The sequence below is a fragment of the Balaenoptera borealis genome (assembly GCF_965194805.1).
Source record: "Balaenoptera borealis genome assembly, chromosome: 5".
Taxonomy (NCBI): domain Eukaryota; kingdom Metazoa; phylum Chordata; class Mammalia; order Artiodactyla; family Balaenopteridae; genus Balaenoptera; species Balaenoptera borealis.
In genome coordinates, this window is record NC_138862.1 from 10,673,844 (window position 1) to 10,700,714 (window position 26,871).

At 46.1% G+C, this 26,871-nt stretch overlaps 1 protein-coding gene and 1 long non-coding RNA gene across 10 annotated transcripts in view; one reads left to right on the plus strand and one right to left on the minus strand.

The window, feature by feature from the left end:
- The window catches only part of RUNX1 (RUNX family transcription factor 1), a 247,820-nt gene that overhangs the window by 183,268 nt on the left and 37,681 nt on the right, over positions 1-26,871 (plus strand). For 6 of the 8 annotated variants that reach the window (XM_082395088.1, XM_082395083.1, XM_082395084.1 and 3 more), the window contains one exon: positions 21,421-21,612. The exons of the other annotated variants lie outside the window; for them this stretch is intronic. In XM_082395088.1, coding sequence (XP_082251214.1) covers positions 21,421-21,612 — 192 coding nt within the window. The remainder of the gene's footprint in view (positions 1-21,420; positions 21,613-26,871) is intronic. 8 annotated transcript variants of the gene reach the window in all.
- On the minus strand, positions 9,212-21,390 carry LOC309630198. Of its 2 annotated transcripts, none has more exons than XR_014245524.1 (2): positions 10,341-21,390; positions 9,212-9,845 (listed from the first exon to the last, which is right to left on the minus strand). It is a non-coding gene; the product is annotated as an uncharacterized lncRNA (long non-coding RNA). The 2 variants fall into 2 exon arrangements; XR_014245525.1 differs by having other exon boundaries at positions 10,306-21,390.

Consider the following 26,871-nt stretch of genomic DNA (forward strand, 5'->3'; position numbering starts at 1 on the left):
CGTCTCTGGTCAAAAATGTGTTGACTATAGTCCATGCTGTACATTAGGTCCCCAGAACTTTTTCATCTTATAACTGGAAGTTTGTACCCTTTGACCCATTTCCCCACCCGCAACCCCTGGCAACCACCAATCTACTCTCTGTTTCTGTGAGTTTGTTTTGTTTTAGATTCCACATATAAGTGAGATCATGCGGTATTTGTCTTTCTCTGCTTGGCTTGTTTCACTTAACATAATGCCCTCAAGGGCCATCCATGTTGCTGCAAATGGTAAATGGCAGGATTTCTTTTTTATGCCTGAATAATATTCCTGTGTGTGTGTGTGTGCGTGTGCGCGTGTGTGTGTGTCACATTTTCTTTATTCATCGTCTGTTGATAGATACTTTGGTTGTCACCATGTCTTTACTATTGTGACTTATTCTTTCTAATGCAATTTTAAGAGAGGTCATTGCACAGAAATTAATATGCCCAGGCAGTGTCAAATCTATGGATTAATAACACCTCCCAAGTCCCTTCTATCATTATTATGGTGCTATGAATTCTGGGTGATTCTGGCAAAATGGTCCCAGCATCACCAAGTTGAATAGTTTTGAAAAGTTCTTTTGTTTCATGAAATCAATGACTTTGAGAGCTAAAAGGGACCTGAAAGAGGCTTCAGGGCTAATTGCCTCATCGATAAGGGAAAGCAGCCCCAGAGAAATGAAATGATCTGCTTAGGTTGGGAGAAATAGTCGGTGATGAAGCCAGGATTAGAATGAGGAGCTCCTGATGCCTAATCCTGTACTCGTATCCATCCATCTGTCTGTCCATTCATGCATTCACCTCCCCATCCATACCACACCGTCTACACCTCATCTATTCTAGGCTCTCTGACCCAACCTCGGTATCCTCATTTTTTAAACGAGGTGTTGGCTTATATGACTTCTCACATTTGTCCCGGCTCTAAGATTGTCTAGAAAGGGCAATTGTTGGCACTTGATTGCAGGCATGGAGCCTTCAACTTAAACCATTTGTGCAAAACCAGAAGGAAAGCTTATCTCATTCAACCTGCCAGTCAGGTCAATAAGAAAAGGACAAAGAATTAAGAAACATGCCACAGCTAGTCTGCTGGCTGGGCTGATGGGATAACTTGATGTTTCCCAACCATTTTCCTGGTTTTCAGTGGTGAAGTTGTAGCAAAAATTGTCTTCCAAAGAGAATTGAAAATATTTTTCATTTCAGATGATTACTTGCCCTTTTACAGTAACTGACCTGCCTCTTAGTGAGTCAAAACTTGTTTTTCCCACATTCCACAGGATTATTTTTACATCTCAGATTAATAGAGAAATTATTAATCGTTGAAAAATTAAATTTGTTATGGAGAAAGAACACCATCAGAAGGTATCTCCTGCTGGGATAGTTCTTGCAAGCAGCAATGTGGGATCTGTTTTCAGTTTGTAGGTAGAACATTTAGAAGCTTGTCAACATATTAAAAGATAGTCTTCTCTTTAAGCATGAAAGATAGAGTGAAAGGAGTTTTCAAGAAAAGGATATTTGAGATTGTTTCTATGTTTTTTTTTTTGTTTTTTTTTTTACTATTTCAGGGGATCTAATGGAAAACTCTAGCTCTCAACCCATGTGCCTGTAATTTAGCCCATGTGTCTGTAATATGACAATATTGAGATACCAAAGCATATTCTCTGTAGGTATTTCACTAAATAATTTGAATGCGTGAATTAATTCAGTGCTATAGAGGAAGATATTTTGCTAATGAGGGGTTGAGGAGTAGTTGGGACCCCAACGACTGACCCAGTGATGGGGGGCCGGGGAGTGGGGGAGATGTCCCAGTATTGTGGATCGTGGATTGGACAGTCATTCTGATGGCACAAGCCATCATCTGGCTAGCCAGGTATCCGTTACATCTGGAACACTGAGTAACTAATTAAAAATTGAAAAGGTTCATAAAACAAATATTGGCCATTTCTGGGACAACTTCTGCCCTCGGGTTAAAGGAGCCCTTCACAGTAACTGTTGTGTCTGAGCTCTTGAGATTCAGAATAACGGATAGCCAGGTGGAGCCGTTACTTAAAAACTTCAGAATATGCTACTTTCTGGGACATTAGCCTTTTTGCCAACTAACTATAATACTATTTTATGGGGAGTTATAGTTAAAATAGGTCGATTTAAAATGCGCTTAATTCCCTATCACTCAATTGCTTTGTTAAGGATTTTGTTGAGAGTACATCACACGACTATAACTTTCTTCTATGATACTGAATGTAAATAGCAAACCTATAATATAGAGAGAGAGAGAAGAAACAGGATCTTTGTTTATGACAGTCATGTTTCAAGTGAAAAAGAGGAATGCATGACAGGCACCTATAAACTTATGGTGATAATGGACCTAAAAATGTTTGAAATCAAGTTTGTCCAGAAAAGTGTGCGATGAGCAGAAATGTTTACGGATTGCTCTGGTGATTGACTGACATACAGTTCTCTTTTAAAATGTTATTTTCTCTTAACAATAAAAATACCTAAAAATAATAATAATACGTAACACTCAGGCAGCGCTAACTGTTTGCCCAACACTGTTCAAAGTGCTGCGCATACCTTAATTGACATAATTTTTGCAAGATCAGGTAAGGAAATTGACACAAAGAGAAATCCGTTCCCTTGCCCAGGGTCACACAGTTAGTAAGCCAGAACTGAAACGAAGCAGTCCAGACATTGCAGGCCACAGACGCCGAAGTCTGTTTTAAGAACTACACCAACTGCTACTTGAGCTTTATTGTATTGAAATTTCTGTGCAGAAATTGTTTTATTAGGAGAGTTTATCAATACAATTCTGGTTCAAATACAGTTTTCTTGGAGAAAGCAGAGCCTCATAGCCTCGGCAGTCGTCATGTTTGTACTGATGGGATGGAATCAGCGTTTCCCCTGGGGCGGTGCTGCAGTGAAATGTACCAGCCACGCTGTCACATGTGCCAACTTTTGGTTCCGCGTCTTTCACCAGGGTCTGCTTGGGGGCCTGGCATCAATGGGGGCCTGAAGCAGGGATGCCGCCCGACATAAACCTCTCCTTCCAGTGCGGGCAGGCAGGAAAGATGAGTCATGTGACAAAAATGACCACCAGGTGAACCGTCCAAGTCCGTCTACCCCTTCGGCAAAGAGCTTCCTAGAGGGCCCATGTACACAGTGTGGGGCCTGTTAGGAGGATGCAAATTTGTGTCATTCTTTGCTCCTGACTTGTTAGTGGAATGCCAGGCGGTTTTCTGGATCTGTAACCTCAGGATTGTAATTATCAATCCCCAATCACTTTGTTCGCTGGGAATTGCTTCAAGCATGTCCTCTAAGTAATGAACGATGATCTACGTAATCCCCCTTTCCTTGGATCCTTCAAATGTCGGATTTGGATTTTCATTCTTTCTAGATGAAATTGCGATCCCCGAAAGAAAAGGAAATAATTCCTTCTTCCCTCTCACCCAAATATAAAGTAGGAGACAGAGGGTCAAAGAGGTAGAATGTTCTACTTATATTCCTCCTCCCCACTGTGAAAGGCAATTCATTGCTAAGATAGACATTCTGGGGTGACTTCCACTGGTGCTATAATCCCCACTGTGCTCAACTCCCCAACTATCTGATGACTTGGCAAAAGCAGTTTTTAAAGCACGGATTATCCTGCCTAAATGTTTCCAATGAATTTTAGAATGTCTTTCTGGTTTTTATGCTTAGTAACATCAAACTAGACCAAGAAGAATTTTATATACATAAAGACTTCCATGACCCTTGAGTTTTTAGTGGACTTATCCAGGCTGAGGTCTGAAAGGGTCCATTGGACGAGGGGTGTGTAAGAGGACCCTGGAGAGAGTAGGGTTCTGCCCCTGGAAGCAGTGATCATCCCCCTCAGTAGCTCGCCCGAGACCTGGGCAGACCTGTGACCTCTTGGTAACTAGCCCTGTCTTATACAGAAGTCACCAAGATGTTTAGGTGGCATTTGTATTGCTACAGAAAGGAAGGAAAAATAGTTCCTTCCAGGTACCAATGAGAACCCAACGAAATGATCTAGGTACCTTCTCAGTCTAACATAGCGGGCATGGGGGAGAGAAGAAACATGGAATGAATCTTAAACCATGACTTTGAATATCTCCTTCCATCCACACCATTGCAAACCCATATCAATATTTTAAATGCCACGCCAGTGAAGTCAAGGTCTAAGCTAACATATCACAGTCCTTGTTAGAATTTAGCATATGAAGTGCTAAAAGAAAAAAAAATCTTGTCTGCATATAGGCTTCCATCGCTTTATCTTAAAACATGTATAGGGCTTCCCTGGTGGTGCAGTGGTTAAGAATCTGCCTGCCAATGCAGGGGACATGGGTTTGAGCCCTGGTCCGGGAAGATCCCACATGCCGCGGAGCAACTAAGCCCACGCGCCACAACTACTGAGCCTGCACTCTAGAGCCCATGAGCCACAATTACTGAGCCCGCATGCCACAACTACTGAAGCCCGTGGGCCTAGAGCCCATTCTCCGCAACAAGAGAAGCCACAGCAATGAGAAGCCCGCGCACCGCAACAAAGAGTAGCCCCCGCTCACTGCAACTAGAGAAAACCACGCACAGCAACGAAGACCCAACACAGCCCAAAATAAATAAATTTATTTTTTTTAAATGTATAAAGTTTTCTAGATCCTGAACTGGGGGACCTGGGTTTCAGACTGGTGCCACCAGGCCAGTGGGTGTGAACCCAGGCAGTTAACTTAAGTACTTTCTCCTCACTTCCCTCTTCTGTCCAACCAGGCAATGGGACGAGATAATATCTAAATTAGTCCTCACTGAAGGGGTAACAAAATATCAACAGAAAAACAGAAGCCATGGGCTGCCCCACAAACAGTGCCCCTCAGAGGCTGACCCCCGTGGGCCGCCTTCCACAGGGATGTATATGTCTGATCCTACATCAGACATATCCATATACACTCAGGTCCTACGTTAGATATTTTTTTGCTCTAAATTTTTTTTTTTAATTTATTTGTTTTACTTTTGGCTGCGTTGGGTCTCCGTTGCTGTGCGCGGGCTTCCTCTACTTGGGGCTACTCTTTTTTTGTGGTGGTGGCGGTGCGCGGGCCTCTCAGTGAGGTGGCCCCTCTTGCTGCGGAGCACGGGCTCCAGGCACGCAGGCCTCAGCCGTTGTGGCTCGCGGGCTCCAGGGCGCAGGCTCAAGCAGCCGTGGTGCACGGGCTCAGCTGCTCCGCGGCACGCGGGATCCTCCCGGACCAGGGCTCGAACCCACGCCCCCTGCACCGACAGGTGGACTCCCAAGCACCGCGCCACCAGGGAAGCCCCTGCTCTAAATTTTTGAACGGCTTTTATCATTTGGTGTTGAAATTATCTGGCTGTGAGTAACTCATTTAATTCCCTGCAGCTCTGATCTCGCTGCCATCAACACAGTGATTGCCATGGGGTTGAGATCCCCGTTTTGGCACTTGCTTACCGTGTGGGTGACCATCCCTGGGGTGGATGCTGGCTGAGCCCCCGTAGAACAAGGACAGGGGCTGTACGAGCCTCCCAGGGCAGGGAGCCTGAACGCCACAGTCCTGGTAGAACGTTTTGAACCAATGTCTGGCACACAATCAGTGTTCAGGAGATGGAACAGTTATTTACCTTGAGTCTTGGAATCCTTTGGAAATGAGAAAACTCTAAATAAAAAAGAGTTGTGATTCCTAAGTTTAAAAATTCATGAAGTTGCCATCATGTTTCATTTTTTTAGACACTTAATTAAACATTTATAAATTTTGATTTTTTTTTTTCAGTTTTCCTTTTGTATTTAGACACGGTAAAATTTCTTTTCTGGCATCTTTATGGACCTTGAAACACTCCGGGCACTGTTCCTAAGTCCCTCATGGACAAATGGCTTTGCCCCCAAAGGTTGAACTTTGTTTTCACAAACTCAGGGGGGAAAATCCTGCCAGAGTAACGTCGAAAGTATTTGAGGTCTAACATCTGGGTCCTTTCAGATACATGCATGACACAGCTTGGGAGAGGCTGTTCCACACTGATCTAGAAAACTGACATGAAATGTGCCAGAGTCTCTTGGGGTCTGAATTCTCGCGTCAGATGCATGCAACTCACCTGGGGGACGGTGGTGCCTGGACCCGTTAGCCGCAGCCAAGCTTTGCGGGCATAGAAAACACTCGGCCGCTCTGAGTTTCCTAAACCAGTGTGTCTTTCTAGATTTGCTTTGGGTTTTTTGGATTTTTCTCTTTTGGTATGTGTTTGCTAGGGCTTTTCTTCTTTTTCCCCAAAGACATTCAGTAGCACATTTCAATGACGGTGCTTCCACCTTTCACCATCGGAAACCCTTCTGGGCATGCGCAGTGCCTCGTTTGTTGCCTGCGCACCTTGTGACCTGATTGAGTGGCCTCTGACCTGGGATGGTTGGGGAGCAGCTCCGCTGAGGTCCGTGCTGCCATCTAGTTGCACTTTGGGAAGCACCTAAGCGCGTTGGAACACTGGGTGCTGCGCAACCAGATGGGCCCCATCTCTGTGTGCGAAACTCTCCTGGCGGGGCGGGGGGGGGGTGGACCCACAGCTTGCAGATGGATTGCTGTTGGCACAGCGCATTATAATGCATCTGCTTGTCGGCTTTGGGGTGGACTTAGAATTTTTTTATACTCTAACCACGTTCTAGTTTTTATTTTTCAAAAAAAACTCTACTTGAGTTTTTGCAAAGGCTTGTATTTTTTTCCTGTAAGGCATGTAGCTAAGAAAGGCATTAGTAAGAATTGGATCCAGTGGGTCTGATAGAACTCCACCACCACCAAGAAGAAAAAAAAAAAACAACGCAGGTTAAGTTTAAGTAAGTTAAGTAAAACTACCCCCTTGCCCTAGATCTGTGTTTAAGTTCATTTGAGCTAGCTTGCAATTTCTGTGTTCTCCCATTTTTTCCATGTTCTTTTCCTTTATACACAATTTGTTTTAAAGGTTTGCTTTTTTGCTATGAAAAGTTGACGATAAAGAAGGGGTAAATTAGGTATAATCTATTACTGAGCATTACAGCTGTATTATCAGACACATCACAAACACTGACACTGGATGTGGAATGCCTTTTTCATATTCTGAGTTACACGTGGTATATTTGCAGTGAGTTCTTTCTGCAAGTAAGTTATGCATCGTCACTGGGAAAATTCCCAATAGCCAAGCCAAATATTCTAGCTATACATTTGTAGATGAAAGCCAAGGTAAAAGACACTTAAGTACCCAAAGCAAAGTTCTTTTCTGTTTGCCTTTTTTTGAGGAATACAGTTGAATTAATCTGCCAACTCCCTAGACCACTATAAAGTAAGTTAATGGCAATACATTACTTTGGTACTTCCACGATTTACATATACTCAGGGTCCATTAAAGCAAGTATTGACTAAAACTCAGCCTGTTATTGAATCTTTCAGGGTACTTTCATACACTGAAATGTCGAGCATTTGAGATCCCATTTGTTTGTTTTTGTTTTTGTTTTTGTTCACCATGGCTTAGAAGTCAGCCTTCTGGTCATTTGAGATAAAAAGTAAATATTTGAAATAACTAAGCTCTTAAGAACTATATACATTTTTGGCCCTCTTTGGATTTGTTCCTGGTATCACCTTATTTTTACTCACCTCTGAAGTAGATTTATGATATTTCCAATTCACTCATTTTAAAGAGCTAAGGAGAAACATCTTTTTGTTCATTTCTGGCATTGCTAACAGGGCATAGCCCCAAGTTTCAGAAATGAAGCAGAGAGTTCTGAGCTTGAGGGAGTGAAAGAGGAGTTTGGAGCTGGACCAACCTGGCCTCACGTCTGAGCCCTGCTACTTACTAACTGCGTAATTTCCCCATCTGTAGAATGGGCTTCTGACACCTACCTTGCTGGGGGATGTGAGGATCGAATGAGACAGCCTGAGGGGCAGGCTGGAGTGGTGGTTGGCAGCCCGGCTAGAGAGCTGACTGCCTGATTCAGGGTCACGTCTCCACTGTGATCAGATTAGCTTCCCCAAGCTCAGTCTTCTCAGGTGTAACACCAGGAAGAAGATGTCCCCACCTTGGGGGATTCTTGTGCCAACTGAATTAGTAACACATGTGACGATACACAGTGCCTGGCACAGAGGTGCCCCTTAAATAGTAGCCGTTATTATTAAAGCACATGCCCTGGACACAGGTGGGCCCCCTTCCCACATCCCATAGCCCTCACCGCGGAAGCAACTGGAATGCTGCCCGAGTGGGAGGCCAAATACTTGCCATTGCCAAGTTCCTTTTTTCTTAAACTTTTTATTTTATATTGGAGTATAGCCGATTAACAACGCTGTGATAGTTTCAGGTGCACAGCAGAGCGACTCAGCCATACATATACATGTATCCATTCTCCCCCAGACTCCCCTCCCATCCAGGCTGCCACATAACATTGAGCAGAGTTCCCTGTACTGTACAGTAGGTCCTTGTTGGTTATCCGTTTTAAATATAGCAGTGTGTACATGTTGATTCCACACTCCCTAATTTTTTTTTTTTTTAATCATTGCAGATGGAACTCTCAGGATACAATACAGTGAGGGCTTTTTTCTCTTTTTCCTTCCACCCTACCTATTATTAACCCCAAATACTGAATTCCGGAGCCAACTTCACCAATATTCTCCTCATTGAAGCAAAACCAAGTTCACCATATGGCCCTGCTTCGTTTGTCTCTTTTCCCAAACAAAGATTTTATCAAAAGGTAGTTGTTTCTTAACTGAACACACTGCTGTGTGATCTGCCAGGATTCTTAGCATCTAGAAGCTTCCACTGAGTCATCCATAAGGTGAGGATAATTATATGAGCTCTAATGCATAGGATTGCTTTGGATGAATTGAGATAATAGATATCAAGGTGCTTTGTAAACAGTCTATCAAATAATAGAAATATATAGATATGTAATTAGATTAACAGAAAAACAATCAGGAAATTTTACTGTTGTTGTGTATATTATATTGTACAAAAATCTCAGGGATCTTAAATAAAATAATTATTGGTTTCTTGAAGGTACATTTCATCTCATACTTTCTTCCAGGATTGATGAGAAGAAAACCATAGAGAAAAATAGAGACATTTTAATCAGCCCCACTGTGAATCCATACTTTTAGAAAGTTTACTTTTTGCCATTAAAATATCTTAATATTTTCTTTCCTACTGTTATACACCCTTTAGGCATTTTGAAAACAAACAGACAAAAGGCAACCTTGACAGTTAAGAGAACTGAGTTTTATTTTAATATCTATTTCTTTTCCAAAACCAAATACAGTTTTTCCTCTCCAGCTGTATTATTTCATTTTCTCTCCATGAAAGGCTTAGGGAGAATTGCAAAGATCGCAGGGCAGCTTGCTGAGTCCTTCTTTCTTTTTTTTTTTTTCCACCCGTGGCTTTTTATATATGCTGTTCGCCTGAGATTTCTGGATTAGATTGCAAGGAGGTGAAATATTACCCCCCTGAGCCTTTGTGCCAGTTTCCCAGGAGGAGTCAAAACCTGCAGTTGCTCCAAGGTGGGAAACTTGCAAGGCTCCGGAGGCCGGTTTGCTGTCCTGTTCATTCACGGATGTGCTGCTCAGAGCAGGTTGGGAGGAGAAACTCGTTCTATTCCTTGGGTGATTCAGCCAGTCTCAAAATAAATAAGTAGCCAAGTGCAGGGAGAAAGAACTGGAAACTGCTGAAATTTGAGTCTCGAGTGCTGAGTTGTCCTCGGAGCCACTCTGTTGAGCTGTAAGAGGAATCCTGAGCCCTGGGCAAGGGAGAGGCAGCCGCATGGAAAGACTGCTGGGAGCGTAGATCCTGGCCCCCGGCTGGTTCTGCAAAGCTCAGCAGCCTCCGTTTCCTCCTCTGCAGAACAAGAGAGAGGGAGGATTTGATGGTTTTAAGATCCTTATCAGCTTCTAAAAGTAAGATTCGATGTCTGTAGGAGTGATTGCATCACCTCCACTCCTCCACCCCCCCCGCACCCCCCCCACCCCGGCCAAGTGCATCACCCAACCTGGAGAAGGAGAGCCCCGGCTTTGCAGCCAGCCCATCAACCTGGGGAACCAGATCCAGGGCTAAGAAGATGGGCGAGGGCCAGGTGGAGGGAGTGGGGAGGGCACAGCTACTCACACCCCAAACAGGGGAGAGAAATGGATAAAGGTGCACCCAGAGTGACATGCCATAAGGAGAGCAAATCATCCTAACTAGATTTCCCATGACTTTGGCATCATTTGAAGGAAAGAGGGAAGGAAGGGAGGGAGGAAAGGAAGGAAGGAAGGAAGGAAAAGAAAGGACGGGGGAAAAAAGTCATCCTTATACCCACAAAGTGCTCAATTGTGCAAGCTACAGAGCCCCAACCTGGCCAAATTCCAGAAGCTGGCCAGCCGGAGACCTCAGTGTTCATTCCTCAGCCAACTTAAAAAAGATGGGTTGAGTCCTGTTGACCTAATTGCTGGATGTTTCTGAGTGAGGCTGCCTCTCTCCTTTGCCTCCTCGCAGTCTTAGGAGCTGTTCTTCACTACCTGCCTTACTTACCTATCTTCACAATCTAGCCGCAAACAGCTTGGGTTGACCACACCACTTCCCTATTGAAAGTTAATACTGTTTGACTCATTCTGTGTTACTAACCTGAAGCCAAAGAAAACAAGCCAGAGAATAACCGGCTTGTACGGAGCTTGGAAAGCTCTCAGAGGCCCTGCTTTCAAAATCCTATACAGTAGCTTTACTATATCTTTGGGCTGCAGCTGCAAAGAAAATGAAGGAAGCAGAAGTGGTTTAAAAAAAATAAAAGTTGGGGGTGGGGAAGAGACAGGGAAGGGAGTGGGGGTGGCCCTCGGGCTGGGAAAAGACAAAGCATAACCTGCAGTTTACAAGGGCGCCCTCACCCAGTGGAGGTTATGCTTTCACACAGCAGAGTGTTCGTACAGAAGAGGGACTGTTGACGATGTGAAAAGGAGAGAAAGTTCAAAACACTGGTCCTGTTGCATTCATAGCAGAGCAGGGAGGCTGGTCCTACCAAGCCAGCCTTCCAGAGGCAGAGTCCCAAGGTAAAGACAGAAGGAGGAAGGCCTGTTGCTTTCCAATCTGGAAAGGACTGGGATGGCAGAATGGTGCGAGAGTTTTGGAGGGAAGTTCTGACAGCCTTTTTGTCCTTCACTCCAGAACTGACTCAGATGCGCTCATCAGGGTGAATAGGGGGCACTTGTGTCTTGGAATAAATGGAACTTTCCCTCCCAACATTACGTGGCAAGCAGTGGGACCAACACTTTCATCACGGTGCTGTGACTCTTCGGGAGTCCCAGACAAAGAGCCACTGCCCCTTCAAGTAACTGAGGGGGGAGGATCCCTGCCCCACAAACGCTCCTACTCAGCTGTGGACAGTGGATAAAAGTTAGCCTGAGTGAGGCTATCATCCCTAAAACAATCTGCCAGCTTCTTCTCTGGATGGTGTGAGGTAGGGATAATGGCCTGTTAAAAACAACCACTAGTCACTATTGGCTTTCTTACCAGCAAGTGCTCAAGAGCTGTGAGTGGCCAGAGGGCCACTGTCCTTTTGTACCAGCCAAAGCCTGCTTAGCCATCTATTAAAGGGCTTGGGTTAGGACTTTGCTTGGCCCCTTGGTCTCCTGCTGCCATGAGGCCAGCCCAGAATTCAGTGGGCATTTGTGACATGAGAGGAGATGGGAATCAGATACTGCTCCCCCAGGGACCAACAGGAGGGCTTTTAGGAATGGGGGGGAATTTTCCTTACCCTTTGTTAAAAACGAAGAGGAATGGAGCGTCCTGCCCCCTGCTAGATGTGCGTCCCAGAGTAAGTCTAGCTCAGGAAGGGGGTGTTCATTCACTTACACATTCATTCATCACTCGTTTATCACCCAGCATTGATTGGGGCACCACCCAACCTCCAGAGGGCCCTCGGTGTACCGCAGCCCTCTCTGAACAGGCTCGGGGCCTCCGGCTTTCATGCGTCGTGTGTGCGGGTGCAGGAGGGGAGTGGAGACCCGCAGGGGTGTCAGAATGCCTGGAGGGGAGACCAGGAACGCCCAGGCGGCCCGATGCAGCAGGCAGAGCCTGTGGACTCCGGGGTGATGCTTCCCTTCCCCCAGGCCTTGCCTGTCCTCCCAGAGCCAGCACCGCTGGGGACCCGGACTCCAAAGCCAGGTCAAAGCCTCAGGGAGTATTTCCTCTCAATGTGACCCCTGCCTCACCACCCAAACGTACCCTTCCGACGTCACCTCCCATTCGCAGAGCCTGTCCTTGGGGAGCAGGAGCCATTCGGATAAATGGATCACATGACGAACAGTTACCACTCTTGGGTAACTTTTTGTTACCCTCTACCGGGGTTTTCTTGAGACAGTCTCTTCACCGAGGATGGGCTGACAATACTTGGAATCACAAGCTTGTAGAGGAGAATGAATCCGGAACTTGTGAGCTGTCTGCACCCTTCCACGGAGATTGCCTCCGCCGCCCCCCAGAGGGCTGCCTCTGGTCAGGAGCAAAAGAAACCAGGAGGGTTCTCCGCCCTAAGCTACCATGACCTCCTTAGTCACCAGACAGAAACAGGAGGTAACCCGTGGTGACCGATGACCACAGATCCTGACTCCTCTGCTTTTAGGGAGGCCCAGGTCTCCAAAAGCTCATGCATATGAGCTAAAAACTCCACTGCCTGTTACCGTGAGCCTGGAACTTCAGGGAATTCAGTTTTGTTTCTGTTTTTGTCCCATGAATTTTGAGGGCAAGGTTCAGGGAGGGATGGAGGGGGCGGGCCCTGTGTGGCCCTTTGGTCTAAAGTCTGGGTTAATTGTTGTTCTCGCTGTAGCCCCAGCCCGCTTTGCTCTCCACTTTGGCTTTCTACACCTTTCCTTTCGTGCTTTGCTCTAGCAGTTATGTCTTAGCCCATGTCTAGAGGGACATGGGACGCTGCGTGTGTGCGCATGTGTGTGTGCGTGTGTGTGTGTGTGTGTGTGTGTGTGTGTGTGTGTGTGTGTGTGTATGGGGATACTCTCTCCAGAAACACAAGGAAGCTGTAGCAGTGCCTTGCTCATGTGAGGGTGCTACAGTCAGCTCTGCACGAAAGGCCTTTTATCCATTCTTTTTTATCTTTTTGTGTAATGAAGGGAAAAAAAAATAGAGAAGACAAGTTTTACGGATGGTTTAATGTCTCATGAGTCAATTCTCCGTGAAACTCTGTATGTTCAATTATGATATTTTTCCTCCCCAAGTAGTTTTCCTGAGCCCTCTGCAGCTCCATTTCAGCTGAAAACTTTAGTTCACATTTCCTTTGCCCCAGATAAGTTCTACTTTCCTACAATCTAATGGAGGACAATTGGTTGGCACCGGTGTTTGGCCAGTCAGTCAGTCATTCAGTGAACATTTAGTGAGCCTACGGTGTGCCGGGTACTCTCCTATGCACTGGGGATACAGCTGTGAAGAAAAGAGACAGAATCCCACCTTCATGGAGCTTGCAGCCCAGTGGGCCTAGACAGACTGTAGGTAACATTAATAAATGGTATGGAGAAAACCCAAGGTAAAGGGTCAGGGATGGGCCAGGTTGGAGAGGGTTTGCAACTTAAACTAGGGTGTTCAGGAATTTCTCAGGGAGAAGATGAAATTTAAGCAAAGACTGGGAAAAAATGGGAGAGATCTGGTCCACAGGTATCTGGAGAATTAAGTGTTCTGGGCAGAGGAAACAGCAGGTGCAAAGGCCCTGAGGCAGGCACATAGGAGCAATAGCAAGATGGCCAGTGTGACTGGAGCAAAGTAGGGAATTCAAACTGTCTGCCTTCTAGTGTAGAAAGCAGGCTTAGCAAAATGCCAGCCTGACCTCTAAAACATGCGCTTCATGCCATGGGAGGGGGCAGTGCAGGACCACAGTTGGGGAAGACCCAGGATAGGGACGCCCCATGCACAGGTAGACTCAGGGATCACTCACTTACCTGTTGCCACCTGCAAGAGAACCAAAGCTCTTCTCAGCCGAAGGCATCGCCATCCCTGCTGGTGATTCTCCTGGGGTAAAGCATCACATCTGCAGAATCCCTAAGTCAGTAGAAACCCACGGCCTAGGAAGTGGCGGCATCCCAGCGGATTTTCCCCGCTGGCTTGGTGTGATTTAGCAGGAGCAGGAGCGAGGGGAACAGAAGCCCTGCACAGGGCGCCTGGGTGAGGGCGGGGGGACAGCTGCCCAGGTGGGTTGATGAGCATTCATCTCGGCCTTACATTCCTCTGGCCGCTGATGGGAAGCAGTGGGCAGGGAACCAAAGAGTATCATTATTTTCTAACCAATAAGAGATGCAGGAAAATGAGGCCCTGGATTAAGATTCAGCAGAGTGGTTTTCTTCCCAGCTGCAGCCCTTGACAACCTGCTAGCAGGTTTTAAGGTGAGTTTAATGGCCCACTCCCTCTGGATGCAGCCTTTGGGCCATCATGGGGAAGGGGCAAAAACAGAATGGGATGTCTCAGCCAGTGGGTACCAGGAAAGGCTCAGTGGAGGCTTGAGGGGAGAGAGGGAAGGATCTGGGAAAATTGATGTCCAAGGTCACTAGTAACTGTTCAAAGGGCATCAGACTGATGTCCAAGGTCACTAGTAACTGTTCAAAGTAACTGAACAGTTACTTTGAACTAGTAACTGTTCAAAGGCAGAGGGAGAGTGAATTCTCAGGATACCTTGTTCAAAGCTGCCAGCCACCAGCACACCCAAGTGTAGAGCAGGCCAGGGAGAATCCCAGGTTCAAGACAGAGCTCTGAAGGCCAGTCTAATGGCTCCCAAAGGCCAGGTATTTGCCTAAAAAAAGAAGAAAGAGAACTCTGAAAGTCCTAATGTCCCATGAAGTTGTTCAAGAAAGCCCCTGCTTAGAGTCGTCTGACAGGAACCAGTTGAGTAGAATCGCTGCAGATGTAATTGCCCTGAATGCTTTTAGAGCCCCTCACAGTAATCCGTCTTAGTCCTTTAATTCCAGGCTTGCAGATAAGGAGGCTGAAGAGACTTGCTCTTGTCCGCAGGAAAGTTGGGTGGAAAAGCAGATTTACGATGGAGAGTTATTAACATCCAGACTGGCAGTCCCATTTCCCTGGTGCCACGCTGTTTCTCTCGGGGAGAGAAGGATTATAGCATCTGCATTAGCACCCCCATCCTTGCGGGGGCTCAGCGGTCTCAGCCGCTGCATTTCTGGGATGGACTAATAGCGTCCAAGTAACCCTTTTCTGCTGTTCCCCAAAGTCTTTCCTTAGACGGCAGGGCGGAAGTTGCTTCCTGCGTGAGAATGCTGGGTTCCCCTTGCAGACCCACCTGATTATTGCAACAGCGACTCAGGGAGTCATCTCAGGGGTGGTGGGAGAGAGACGGTCACAACCCACCTCTCTGCACGCAGAGTTTTGGCATTTTCAGCCACTCTGTACAGCACACTGAAGAATTTAAAAACTTTTTTTAAAGGCCACGAAATAGTTATCACCACAACAAGGCCATCACTCAGCGTCCATGGGCACTTAGTCTAAACACAGTCCTGGTACATTTGGTGTTTTAATTTCCAAGCCCGGCAGAGGAGAAGCGTGTCGGAAGCATGCGCACCACAGGGAGGAACCGCTGGCGCTCACACCCATGCTCCCAGGGTGGTGCCGGGCCCAGCAGCTCCAGCATCACCAGCACCTTATTCTGAGCTCACTGGCCCCACCCCAGCCCGGCCAGGACGTCCGGGTGACTCGCATGCCCTTGCAGACGTGTGAGACCCAGCTCTCTGCCAGGGGTCACCCCACGGCTCGGGCTTTCTTCTGTTCTAAGGACGAGCCGGGAACAGAAGTGGGACTGTAAAGGCAGAGTGTGCAAATCGTGCAAGTGCCCGGGGTCCCTGTGATGGACAACCACGGGACACTGTGCGCCTCCCCTCTCTGTTACGTGGGAGTCGTGGAAATGGGTATTTCTAGGTGCACGGAGCATGAGGTGGTGGGGGAAGGTTTTGGGAGTGGGTGTGTTTTCAGACCTGCCCTCTCTCTCTAGTTGGCTGTGCCAGATTGGGAAAATGACATAACTTCTCTGAACTTCACTCCCACGTATGGGTTAAAAAACGAGGCTAATTTCTCCAGCCCTTCTTCAGTTCAGAAGGACTCCAACCTTGCGCTGTTCTCTAAGCTTAACGATATGGGAGGAGATGGGGGGGGGGGGAAGTTAGGCTACCTGTGTACATATAACGTTGGATGATATATAAACACGTATTATAATATGTATTCTAATGTAGTTACATATATCAGTATATATTTTATATCACATTATATATTGTGTATATAAGGTGTATACAATCTATATATAATCTATGTATACAATTATATGTATAAATCTATGTAGATATCATCTATACACAATATATAATATGAGACCGTATTTCCTAACATTTAATTAGCCAGCAGATGTATAGGTTTGCAGTCAGGAAGGTTGTTTTTTTTTTTAATAAATTTATTTATTTTAAATTTATTTTTGGCTGTGTTGGGTCTTCGTTGCTGCACACGGGCTTTCTTTAGTTGCGGCGAGCAGGGGCTACTCTTCATTGTGGTGCACGGGCTTCTCATTGCGGTGGCTTCTCTTGTTGCGGCGCATGGGCTCTAGGCACGCGGGCTTAAGTAGTTGTGGCACGTGGGCTCAGTAGTTGTGGCTCGCAGGCTCTAGAGCGCAGGCTCAGTAGTTGTGGCGCACGGGCCTAGTTGCTCTGCGGCATGTGGGATCTTCCCGGACCAGGGCTCGAACCCGTGTCCCCTGCATTGGCAGGCGGATTCTTAACCACTGCGCCACCAGGGCAGTCCTAGGAAGGTTTATTTCACCGCCTGCAAGGTGCTTTGAGGAAGGATCACATCCATGTTCAGTACCAGTGCTTTAAAGTCCTAATGACTTTGATGACCCCGGAACACTCTAACCCTGGTTAGAGTGTTAAACCAGGAAAAATGAGCTGACCTCTAAACGTGTTGGTTTCTTTTCCCTAGGCATAAAGAATAGCACATTAAAGAAAGAAATATCAATGTTCTTATATCCGGATATATGTCGTTAGTATCAGATTGATTGGCAAACATCTTTTGAAAAACATATATCCTTTTAGAAGAATCACAATGAGATTGATAGATGGATGGAAGGAAGGAGATAGAGATCTATAGACACACATATATAGACAGATATCTTTTTGGTCTCATCATTTTGCATCAATTTTTCTCAACTGCTCATCATGACAGTGCTTTGAGTATATGCCTTTTCTAATTTTTCTGCTGAGAATCTATCAAGAAAACTAGTAAACTCATATCAGAAACATGGACTAGCGTTTTGATTGTCAGGAAATGATTCTCTCTACCCAGAACTTGCCAAGAAAAGGTGACAACTTAGCCTTATCTGTTTTCTTTCATAGAAGATCATATACAGATAGTCCCTGACTTAGGATGGTTCTACTTACAATTTTTCAACTTTATGATGGTGTGAAAGCGACACATATTCGGTAGAAACCACACTTCGAATTGTGAACTCTGATCTTTTCCCGGGCCGTTGATGTGTGGTGTGATGCTTGTGTGGTGTGATGCTTGTGTGGTCAGCCATGCCATCTCAGGGATCAACAACTGATACACTTAACCATTCTGTGCTCAGACGACAATTCTGTTTTTCACTTTCAGTACAGTATTCAATAAATGACTTGAGATGGTCAACACTTGATTACAAAATGGGCTTTGTGTTAGATGATTTTGCCCAACTGTAGGCTAACGTAAGTGTGCTGAGAACGTTTAAGGTAGGCTAGGCTAAGCTAATTTGTTCGGTAGGTTAAGTATTTTAAATGCATTTTCAGCCTATGATATTTTCAATTGAGGATGGATTTATTGGGACATTACCCAATTGTAATTCAAGGATGATCTGTATTGTATTTCAGTTACTTACAGCCGCAGATCAACAATGGTTTTTTGAAAAGGGCACTTCATTTGTCAGTGAAATATGCATACCTACTCAGCCTAGTTTTTATAGCAGAAAACCGAAAGCTGGTCTCATTATCCATCACAAATATCCTAACATTTAGGGATACCCGTTGGGCACCCATTCCAGAAGACGCCAGGACGTATGTCTTTGGAATGAAGAAGTAAAATTTAGCAGATGGGATTAGTTTGTTTTTATTCTTTTTTTGTTCTTTTGGCTTTGTATAGTTTTGCATATATATAAAATTCTAATCAAGTACTTTTTTGAAAATGTGAAAATAGTAATAGAGAAACATAATTTAGGATCTTTTTCAACTCTGCTAAAGATTCAGTAAGATGTCCCAGTATGAAATCTTGAGGTAGCCACTATTTTCAGGACCACCACGTAAACATACACAGCTGACTTCCAACGTGTTCAAAAAGCCAGGCTGCCAACATGCACGTGTTTGAGGCTTCATTGCGTAATTCTACCACCGGGGGTGAATTCCCTATTGCCCTCTGAAGCCCAGTAGTCAGTAAGAAAGAAGAAAAGTGAATTTGATAGTGGACATTTTCCATACTCCTGTATTTAAAATTCAGGGGGCAAATTGACATTTTAATTGCACACAGATACAGGAAACTAGAGACATAAAGCATTCATTTCCGAACCCAGCTTGAAAGTTTATATCAGAATCTTCTATGTTTCACGCAAAATATTGCTCTTTGGCACACGAAATCTGATGGTTTCAGAAAAGAAGAATTAGGTCTTCCTTTGATCTAGTTTATAAATACATCAGAACCACACGTTTAATATGATAATGCTTTTTATTTCCCCCGTGCCTTGGTGATACAGCTCTCCAGCACTAGTAGTGAGTAAGGGGCTCAGGGTTCCTTGGGAGGGTAGTAACGCTCTTACTTGCTCTGTGGATCACGCATGGGGAGGGTGTGAGATGAACTCTCATCCCCTCCTCCAGCATTAAACTCAGCCCTGCAACTCTCAGGGCTTAAGAAATAGCTTAGAGTGAAGAATTGTTTTCTCTGAGAGCTATGCCCGAACATTCCTACTAAAGCAGACAGTCATCAGTTAATCTCTGTAAATGACTACGATTTTGGCAGGTGTCAGCTGGTGCAGAAATTGCTCACATGTTGAAAACTTTTTTTTATTTTTTTTTAAGCACAGGGCAATGAGAGGGGTCTCATAAAAAAAAGTAATCTCACGTTGTTCCTGGCCGCAGTAGTGGCTTACCTGAAATGACTTATTCCTGTTTGGTTTCTTGGTGGCACGTGGTGGCACCCAAGATTGGTGACTGAGGCAGACACAATTGAAGGCCTCTCTTCAAAGGCTGGCCGGAGACTCCAAAACGTCGAATGCCATGTGTTCAGATTGATCTGGTACACATCATTCACCTGGATCACCCACTGTCCTTGACATGACGTTCCTCAAAAATGCCAGTGGGTGCCCAAGGAATGTGAAGTTTTGAAATGGGTACAAAACTTGCTAGAAGCCTCTGCACCATAACTTTGCCAACCGGCATTCTTTCTGAGGAGGTAGAACTTTCCAGAATCATTTGTCCTGCCTTCTTCCCTGCTTGACTCCTAACACCAGGTCATGGTAGGCATTTAAAGGGCTGAATTATTATGCCCGGGATGGCTTTTGAGTTGGCATTGTTTGCTCTTCTACAAGAAAACTTCAGAATTTTCAGTCTGACCGTCAGGAAGCCGAGAATGTATCACAGAGATAAGAGGAAGGAGGAGTCAAGGGAAGCTCCATCCAGAGACCACAGATGACTCCATGATGGACTGAAATAGAATGTTCTAGAAAAAGATGTTTTCATACTTCTGAGGGAAGGGGATGACAGGGGTTGTTCCGGGACCTGGCCCCATGGCCTTTCGCCCACAAGGCCGGTGCTTAAAATACTCAGCGGGTAAGAGGCCTCTCACATGTGTGCTGGACCCACGTGACTCAGGCTGCCTGTGTTCAGACTGAGTACTGTGGGCTGTGGGGCTGAATCAGAGTCCAGATTTGCCTTGGTGACACATGAAAAGAGGGAGTGTTGCATTTGAACTACACAAATATTATGCTTAAGTATTTTTCCTCATCTCGGAGCCAAACAGGTCTTGTTCATGATAAAATCACTGCAATATAGTGCGTCCTTTTTCTGGTCTGGAATTTGAGACAGTGTCAACTGTGCCATGGGGCCTGGCAGCAGGAAGAAACGGCAAACCACGGAGATTTGGAACCATAATACAAGTTATAAAATTTAATTTTATAATCGTAGCCAGCGGGAGCTGGGCTAAAATATACATCTCCCACCCCGACTCCCACGCTGGGCTGGGGGGCGTGGAATCAAGGGATCCTCTTTGTCACTGAGGACTGGGTCGGGTGTGCGAAAGGGCACTAGCGTGTGGCAGCAAGGAGGCTGCTTCTCCAATCTTGGTTTGAGGCCACTTGACAATCCGGCGAGGGTTTTGTGAAATTGGTCAATGACTCTTTCTTCGAACCATCCTGGTTCAAAGTAAGGAGGAGCGGGAGGGCAGCCTCTCTGAAAGAGGAATGAATCCGCCGAGCCCCCCTGTGGCTACATCAGTACCTGGGAGCCTCAGCTCTGCTTGACAAGCCTGAGTCTCTGGTGTAAAGACATTTTGATGAAGGATTAAGGCCCAACCCCCCTGGCCCTTCTTGAGTGAATGGCCTCTGCCCGCTGCATCCTGGTGACAGTGATTTGGACCAGGAGCAAGGCGAGGACACTTGCTGTCTCTACAGATGCTGAGGGGCCCAACTCCCCACCTTGGATCCCTGAGCCCCCTGGGGAAGCTCGTCCAACCTGCTGGCGGCTCCCTCTGGGCTCCAGTGGGCCCGGCCTGCTGGGAGTCTTGGACTGGACAAGGCCGAAGCTGGGGAAGTGGCTTCAGGGAGGAAAGGATGCTCAGGCAAAGCTTGTTAGCGGAGGAGAGGGGCCACCCGTGCCCTGCACTTAACAGGAAATCTGGCCTCCCAGGGCTGTGGGCTTGCAGCCACACCTCGCTTCCTGTTAGAAGGGGCGCGCCTCTAAGCTCCAGGGCCCACATGGCTGCCTCTGAAACCTGCCCGGGGTTGGGTGTGCAGCTGGGGCAGCTGTTCCGACGCCACTGGCAGGGCTCCTTTCCTGGCCAAGTGCCAACAGCGAATGCCCCTTCTCTCCGTGCCGCCACCACCACTGCCACCAAGCCCCGCGTGCCCGCCGCGTCCCGCCCAGTGGAGATGGGCGCAGAGGGTTGGGGTGGGTGCCGGGGCCCAGTCTGGGGGGAGGACCCAGCGGCCAGTGTGAAAGAAGGGGCCCCAGTCTGCCATGGGGACAGCGGCCCTGAATCCCCACACCCCACCCACCCCCACCTCCGGGAGCAGCTAAACGTGCAGATCTCCAGCAGATCCACGCTGGGGGTGAGGGGAGAGGGAGGGGAAAGACGAGAAAAGCCCGAGTTTTAGCAAATCCACGGTACCTTTTCTGATCTCTTGCCTCCCTCTCCCCTCCCCACCCCCTCCCCGCAATAGGACATCGTCAGAAACTAGATGATCAGACCAAGCCCGGGAGCTTGTCCTTTTCCGAGCGGCTCAGTGAACTGGAGCAGCTGCGGCGCACGGCCATGAGGGTCAGCCCACACCATCCGGCCCCTACACCCAACCCTCGGGCCTCCTTGAACCACTCCACTGCCTTTAACCCTCAGCCTCAGAGTCAGATGCAGGGTAAGTACCCGGACGGACGGAGCCCGCTTCCCGCCTCCCCCTCGGGCAGAACCCACCCAGGCCAACTGTGGCTCTTTCTCCACACTCAGAAACGGCTGGTCCCCGGACCAGCAGCCTGGGAGCTTGTTAGCGGCAGAGTCTCGGGCCCGCCCCAGACCCACTGAGTCTGATCTGCGTGGTAACAAGATCCCCAGATTGAAAGGCACTGCTACAGAGGGTACAGAGAGGATATGGACAGATGTGTATCACTGTGTAGATCAGATCTCGAATTTTTTAAGCGTTAGCTTTGGCTAGGTTATTTTCTTACCTCCTTGGCTTGAAGACACACACACACACACACACACACACACACACATACATCAGGCCAGGTGAAGGTCAGGATGTTTCAAGTTCTTACTGATTATTTGAGGGGTTTGTATTTAATATACGTCCTTTTGCAAATGTAAAGAAATAGGAGGAGTGTCTGGACGCCATCCCATCAAGGGTATTCATTGCAATTCATAAATCTGCAATCAATAAAGAAGGCGGGTTATCCCCCCTCCCACCGTGGGGTTAGCTGGCAATTGCAAAAACACTGTAAAATACCATAATTGCATAAAACCCACTGTGCCAAATTAGATAATACACAGAGTTCATTTACACTGTAGAAAGCACTGACGTCAATGATTATTTGCTCTGTGATACCATGTCAAATTTCCGAAAGGCAGTCGTTTTCTCGGTGCTGTGCAGGACACAGCTGTGTACGATAGGGTCACAGTAAGATTCCTTTCTCAAAGGGTCAGGCTTGTTTAACTCGAAGGAAGAGATAAGCAACACATCTGGGGGAAAGGGCAGGTGGCCAGCAAGGGGAGCGCTCCTTGCCCTTCTGGGACAGCAGAAATTAGCTTTCCCGGGTGTTTTCTCTGTTTGAGTTGTATTGTGAGATGTGCAAGCATCCTAAGTCCTTTAGGGTTTCCGGGCCCGTAGCTTTCTTTTGGGGTTAGCACATGTGGGGCTCTTAAAGGCACACCCACCCTCTTCCTCAGAGCCCGATGGCCCATGCCATTCACTCTCACAGTCATGATTCTGGGGGGAAGTTTTTTTTATTTGCAGGGGAAATTCCCAGAGAACTCCTCCCATAAGATACTATGCAGACAGCTGTTAAGTGGCCTCTCTGTAGATTAGCCCTTTTGTGGACAACAGAAACCTCAGCTTGATTTTGGGGGGGTGCCTCTCATCTACAGTTTCATCTTAGGTGTATTTAAGAAGAGGTCCCATGAAACCATTGGTTTCCTGGTGCTTAATCATTGCATACTTATTCAAAATATACATAATGATTTTTTTTTTAATTCCAAAATGCAAGTGTGTATGAGAAATTAGATGAAATGGCACATTAAGTGAGAGAGATGGGCTTGAGGGGAAAATGCCACTTGTCTTCTAAATAGAATAAAATTCTCCAGGGGATGGCTGGATCTTGTGTTTAGGGCCATTTACATTCATTTATGTCATCTTCAGGATTCCATTTGTAACATCTAAGAGGAGACTTCTGTGCTCTTATTCTCTCATGACATAACTGGCCATTTCTACTACGAGGTTGATAAAGGGATTTGCCTTTTTCTACTGCTATTGGAACTAAAAATAGTAAGCATTTGGAAAGGCAATGGAAAATTCAACCACATGGGGGCAAGTGGAAATCGTCACCATGAATTCGGCTTGGTTTCAGTTTTGGTGAAGAGTGAATCAGATCTGATTTTCCTCCTGGTCAGATATATACTCTCTTTACCAAAAAGAAAACGGCAGGGTGGGGTGTTGAATTCTTGTCCTCAGCAGCCAGCAGCTCTAAGGCAGAGGCATTGCCATGGACGGGCATTCCTCAGCTCTTTGGAATACTGTACGCTTAGCAGAGTATCAGGTTTAACCCCGTTTCTTGTTCCTTTTAAAAACTTTTTACTTCTGCAACATCTAAGTAATAATAACTTGCTTTTAGAGTGCCCTGGAGGCTTAGTTGCTACTCGAGAGAATGTGTTAACTACATCGCTGACGTTCTTTCCTTCCAAAATATGATTTGCCGTTCAGGGTGTCACTTGTAAAATTGTAGGAACAATTTTTAAAAATAAGTATCTGGGAGATTTTCATGTAAATCTACTTTTCCTTATTCTTTCTTTTTTCCATAAGAAAATGCTTTTTTACCTTCGTCCTGTTTTGAGTAGACCCTTGGGATTTTTTTCTCCCTGAAGTTAGAAAGTTAACAAGGATAACAGTAAAGTCTCTTTCAGCCAGAACCTTCATTTTGTTCTTGATGGACAGGAAAATGGTTATTTTCCCAGCTTAGCGCTAGAGCTTCTATATTATATTTAAGAAGATGCTTTATATAAAAATTCAGCATGTGTTTATGGCTCGCTTTGAAATGGCAGCAGTAGTTGGAAGAAAAACATCCCAAAAGTAGTCAGAGCAGTTTTACAGCAGTGCCGTACCAATGTGGATGTTTTCAGCCCGGCGGAATTGTCGGCAGTTACGGGCTCGGAGAGATCATGAGTTGATAGGCTGATACACCCTGTCTTGCTACGACTTCATCAGAGGGTCATGCCTGGCCCTTTAACTCCTTCAGTACGAAATCACAGATACAGAATAATGCCTCTATTTATCTAGAATGAGATGGGCTTGAGAATCACTCAAAATAGACATCTCAAATGATCTGAAGCAGGGTGCAGATGGAAAAGGGGGCCAGGTTGCCATGCCACCAAACCACTGTTTATTTGTTGAGGTTTCAGCTATAAAAGGGCTGAGGTTAATTTCAACTTCCTACTTTACCAGGTCTTTAAAATTGAACAGAAAGCCATTTTGTCGTGGCTACACGTTTAAGCAAGTCAGGACATCATCATGAACTTCTACAGCCGAGTTTTAGAATTCTTTTACAGTCACGGGAAAGAAAACTCACACATGTCCTTTTCAAAGATGGACCAGGGCGGAATCTAGACCAACAGGGCACTGCTGCCGGTTCAGCCATACCTCCCCCTTAGAGGTGGCTTCAGGCAACCCGAGCCAGTCATTTTAAGAATTTGACTCCTGATTTACCAAAGATGATGAACCACATTTAAGCTACGTAACTCCCTCCTTTCTGGGAAAATGGAGATGGGGTGAAATCTACCGGTGCAGAAAACTGTCAAAACCATAGAAACTAAGAGGCCAAGTTTTGTTCTTGTGTGTGTTGCCGTCAACATCGAGACACGAGGTTTAACTCTTTAATTGGAACAGTTATGACATATTTTGAAACAAGTCAGACCTTTTGTGTACATTGTGTTATACCTACAATCCTGTGGTGTGGTTCATAGACAGAGAAACTGAACCTCAGAGGTTAACAACTGCCCAGATCTCCAAGGTTGGAAGTGAAGGACTTGGACTCAAACGCAGACCTTTCTGGCTCCAAAGCCAGTCCTGGTGGGTGGCAGTTTCTCCCCGGCTCCCACTCTTGGATCAAGGATCAATTAGACACAGGGTTGACCAGTGTCAAGTAAAATCCCAATCACCAAAGGGGAGACAGGAGCAGTGCTGGGCTGGTCATTCACTCGGCAGGCCTGTAAAGACTGTGTTCTATTATCATTAGGTGTTGATAATAATAACTTTAGGGCTGGACTCTGTGGTGGGCATCTGAATAAATTCTCTCCTTTGGAGATGTGTGCATTTGTTTTTAAAGATGGGGAGAAAAGAGAACTGAACTCAGGATAATGACTCTCTAAGCATGAGTGAAGGAAGGATGCGTGGGCAGCGAGAGAGCTTCCCAGCCACTCTGTTTACTTTATTGGGGTAACTGCCTGGCCTTCTTGCGTGAAAGAGTCTCGCTTGTGGGGTCCATTGGGACCAAGGCCTTCTTTTTTTTTTTTTTTAAATGGACGTTTATTAAGTTAAAGTTTAGAAATTTCTAAATGAAAAAAGGTATTAGGGATTACTAAATAAGCATGAACAGGTTTTGTGGAGTGCTTACACTGTTTAGCAGGGGTCCTCAACCCCCAGGCCGACCAAGGCTTTCTTAACCTCCAAACTCCGGCAAGATCTGATCAGCCTGCAGGAGTGTGGGTGCCTTGCTCTAAGACTTCTGTATGTCCAGAGGGGCCCTGACCTCTTAAATCACCTCCTGAATTTTAGTATTCCGAATGATTTTGTTTTGCTAGTGAGTTACCCTACAAGTTAAAGTTACTTTGGATACACCATTTTCTGGTGCCTGTTGTCTGTGTAGCTTTTTGAGATACTGAATCTCAGCTGTACCAGATTACTTATGTCAATCTTTATCAGCTGGATTGACGAAAGAAAACAAAAAACAAAAAAAGAACCTTTTCACTTTTCTGTAGGAGGAGAGATAAATGCCCTTTCCAGCCTCAGGGGTAAAATATCAAAATGCACAACATCTCTTCCCTTCCCTTTCCTCTTTCTCTGTCTCTCTCTCTCCTTCTTCTCCCTTCTAGCAATTCTGGAAGTTCAAAAACAAAGTGGGTGGGAGGGCAGGGGTGGGAGCTGTTGGAATACCTTGGAGGTAGAGGCTACTGTCAGTCAAACACCGGACATTCTTCTGCGTAAATCTACAAATGGTCATGGTTACACAAAGCAAAATATTCAGGGTGTTAGAAATCAGCTTACAAGACATGCTGTGAACATGAAAAGGGAGTGATCTAAAAATAACTCTTATCTAGGTATAGGAGAGTTTGAGAGCCTTTCAAGGTCTACGACATCAGAATCTTACACGGAAAACAAGCCTGAATCGGGTGTTCCCATGAATAAATAAAAATAAATAAATGTAAGAAGGAAGGGGGGCAGGGAAGAGAGGAAAAACAGTGGAATGAACTCAAAATGAAGAGCTCTCGCGTGGGCTGTAAGCGGGTTGGTGGGCGCTGCCGCCGCATGCCCCCTCCTCCTCACCAGCGGAGGTTACAAGTTATTAGAACTAGAGGAACTGAGAACTCAGTTACTGTTTTGCGTCTTCTGGGCTGATGCCACATAAAGAAAGTTTAAGGAAAGCTTGAAAAGCTCCTGCTAATCAGTTGCATCGTAGACATTTAAAAGATGGGGATGGAGGATGGGGAGAAAGCTAAGTCTTCGTTTTTTTCCTTTAAAAAAGGCCCTCGGGCCTTGGCTTCCTGGTCCGCCTGTGGCCTTTGTTGAGTCTGATCTGGCTGCAGCGTGTCCGCTGCCCTTGCTTTCCACCCGCTGCCTGGAGTGACTTACGGAGCGGTGCTCAGAATGGCGACCAGCCTTACGTTTCCTCCGCGCTCTATTTATGGACGGCAC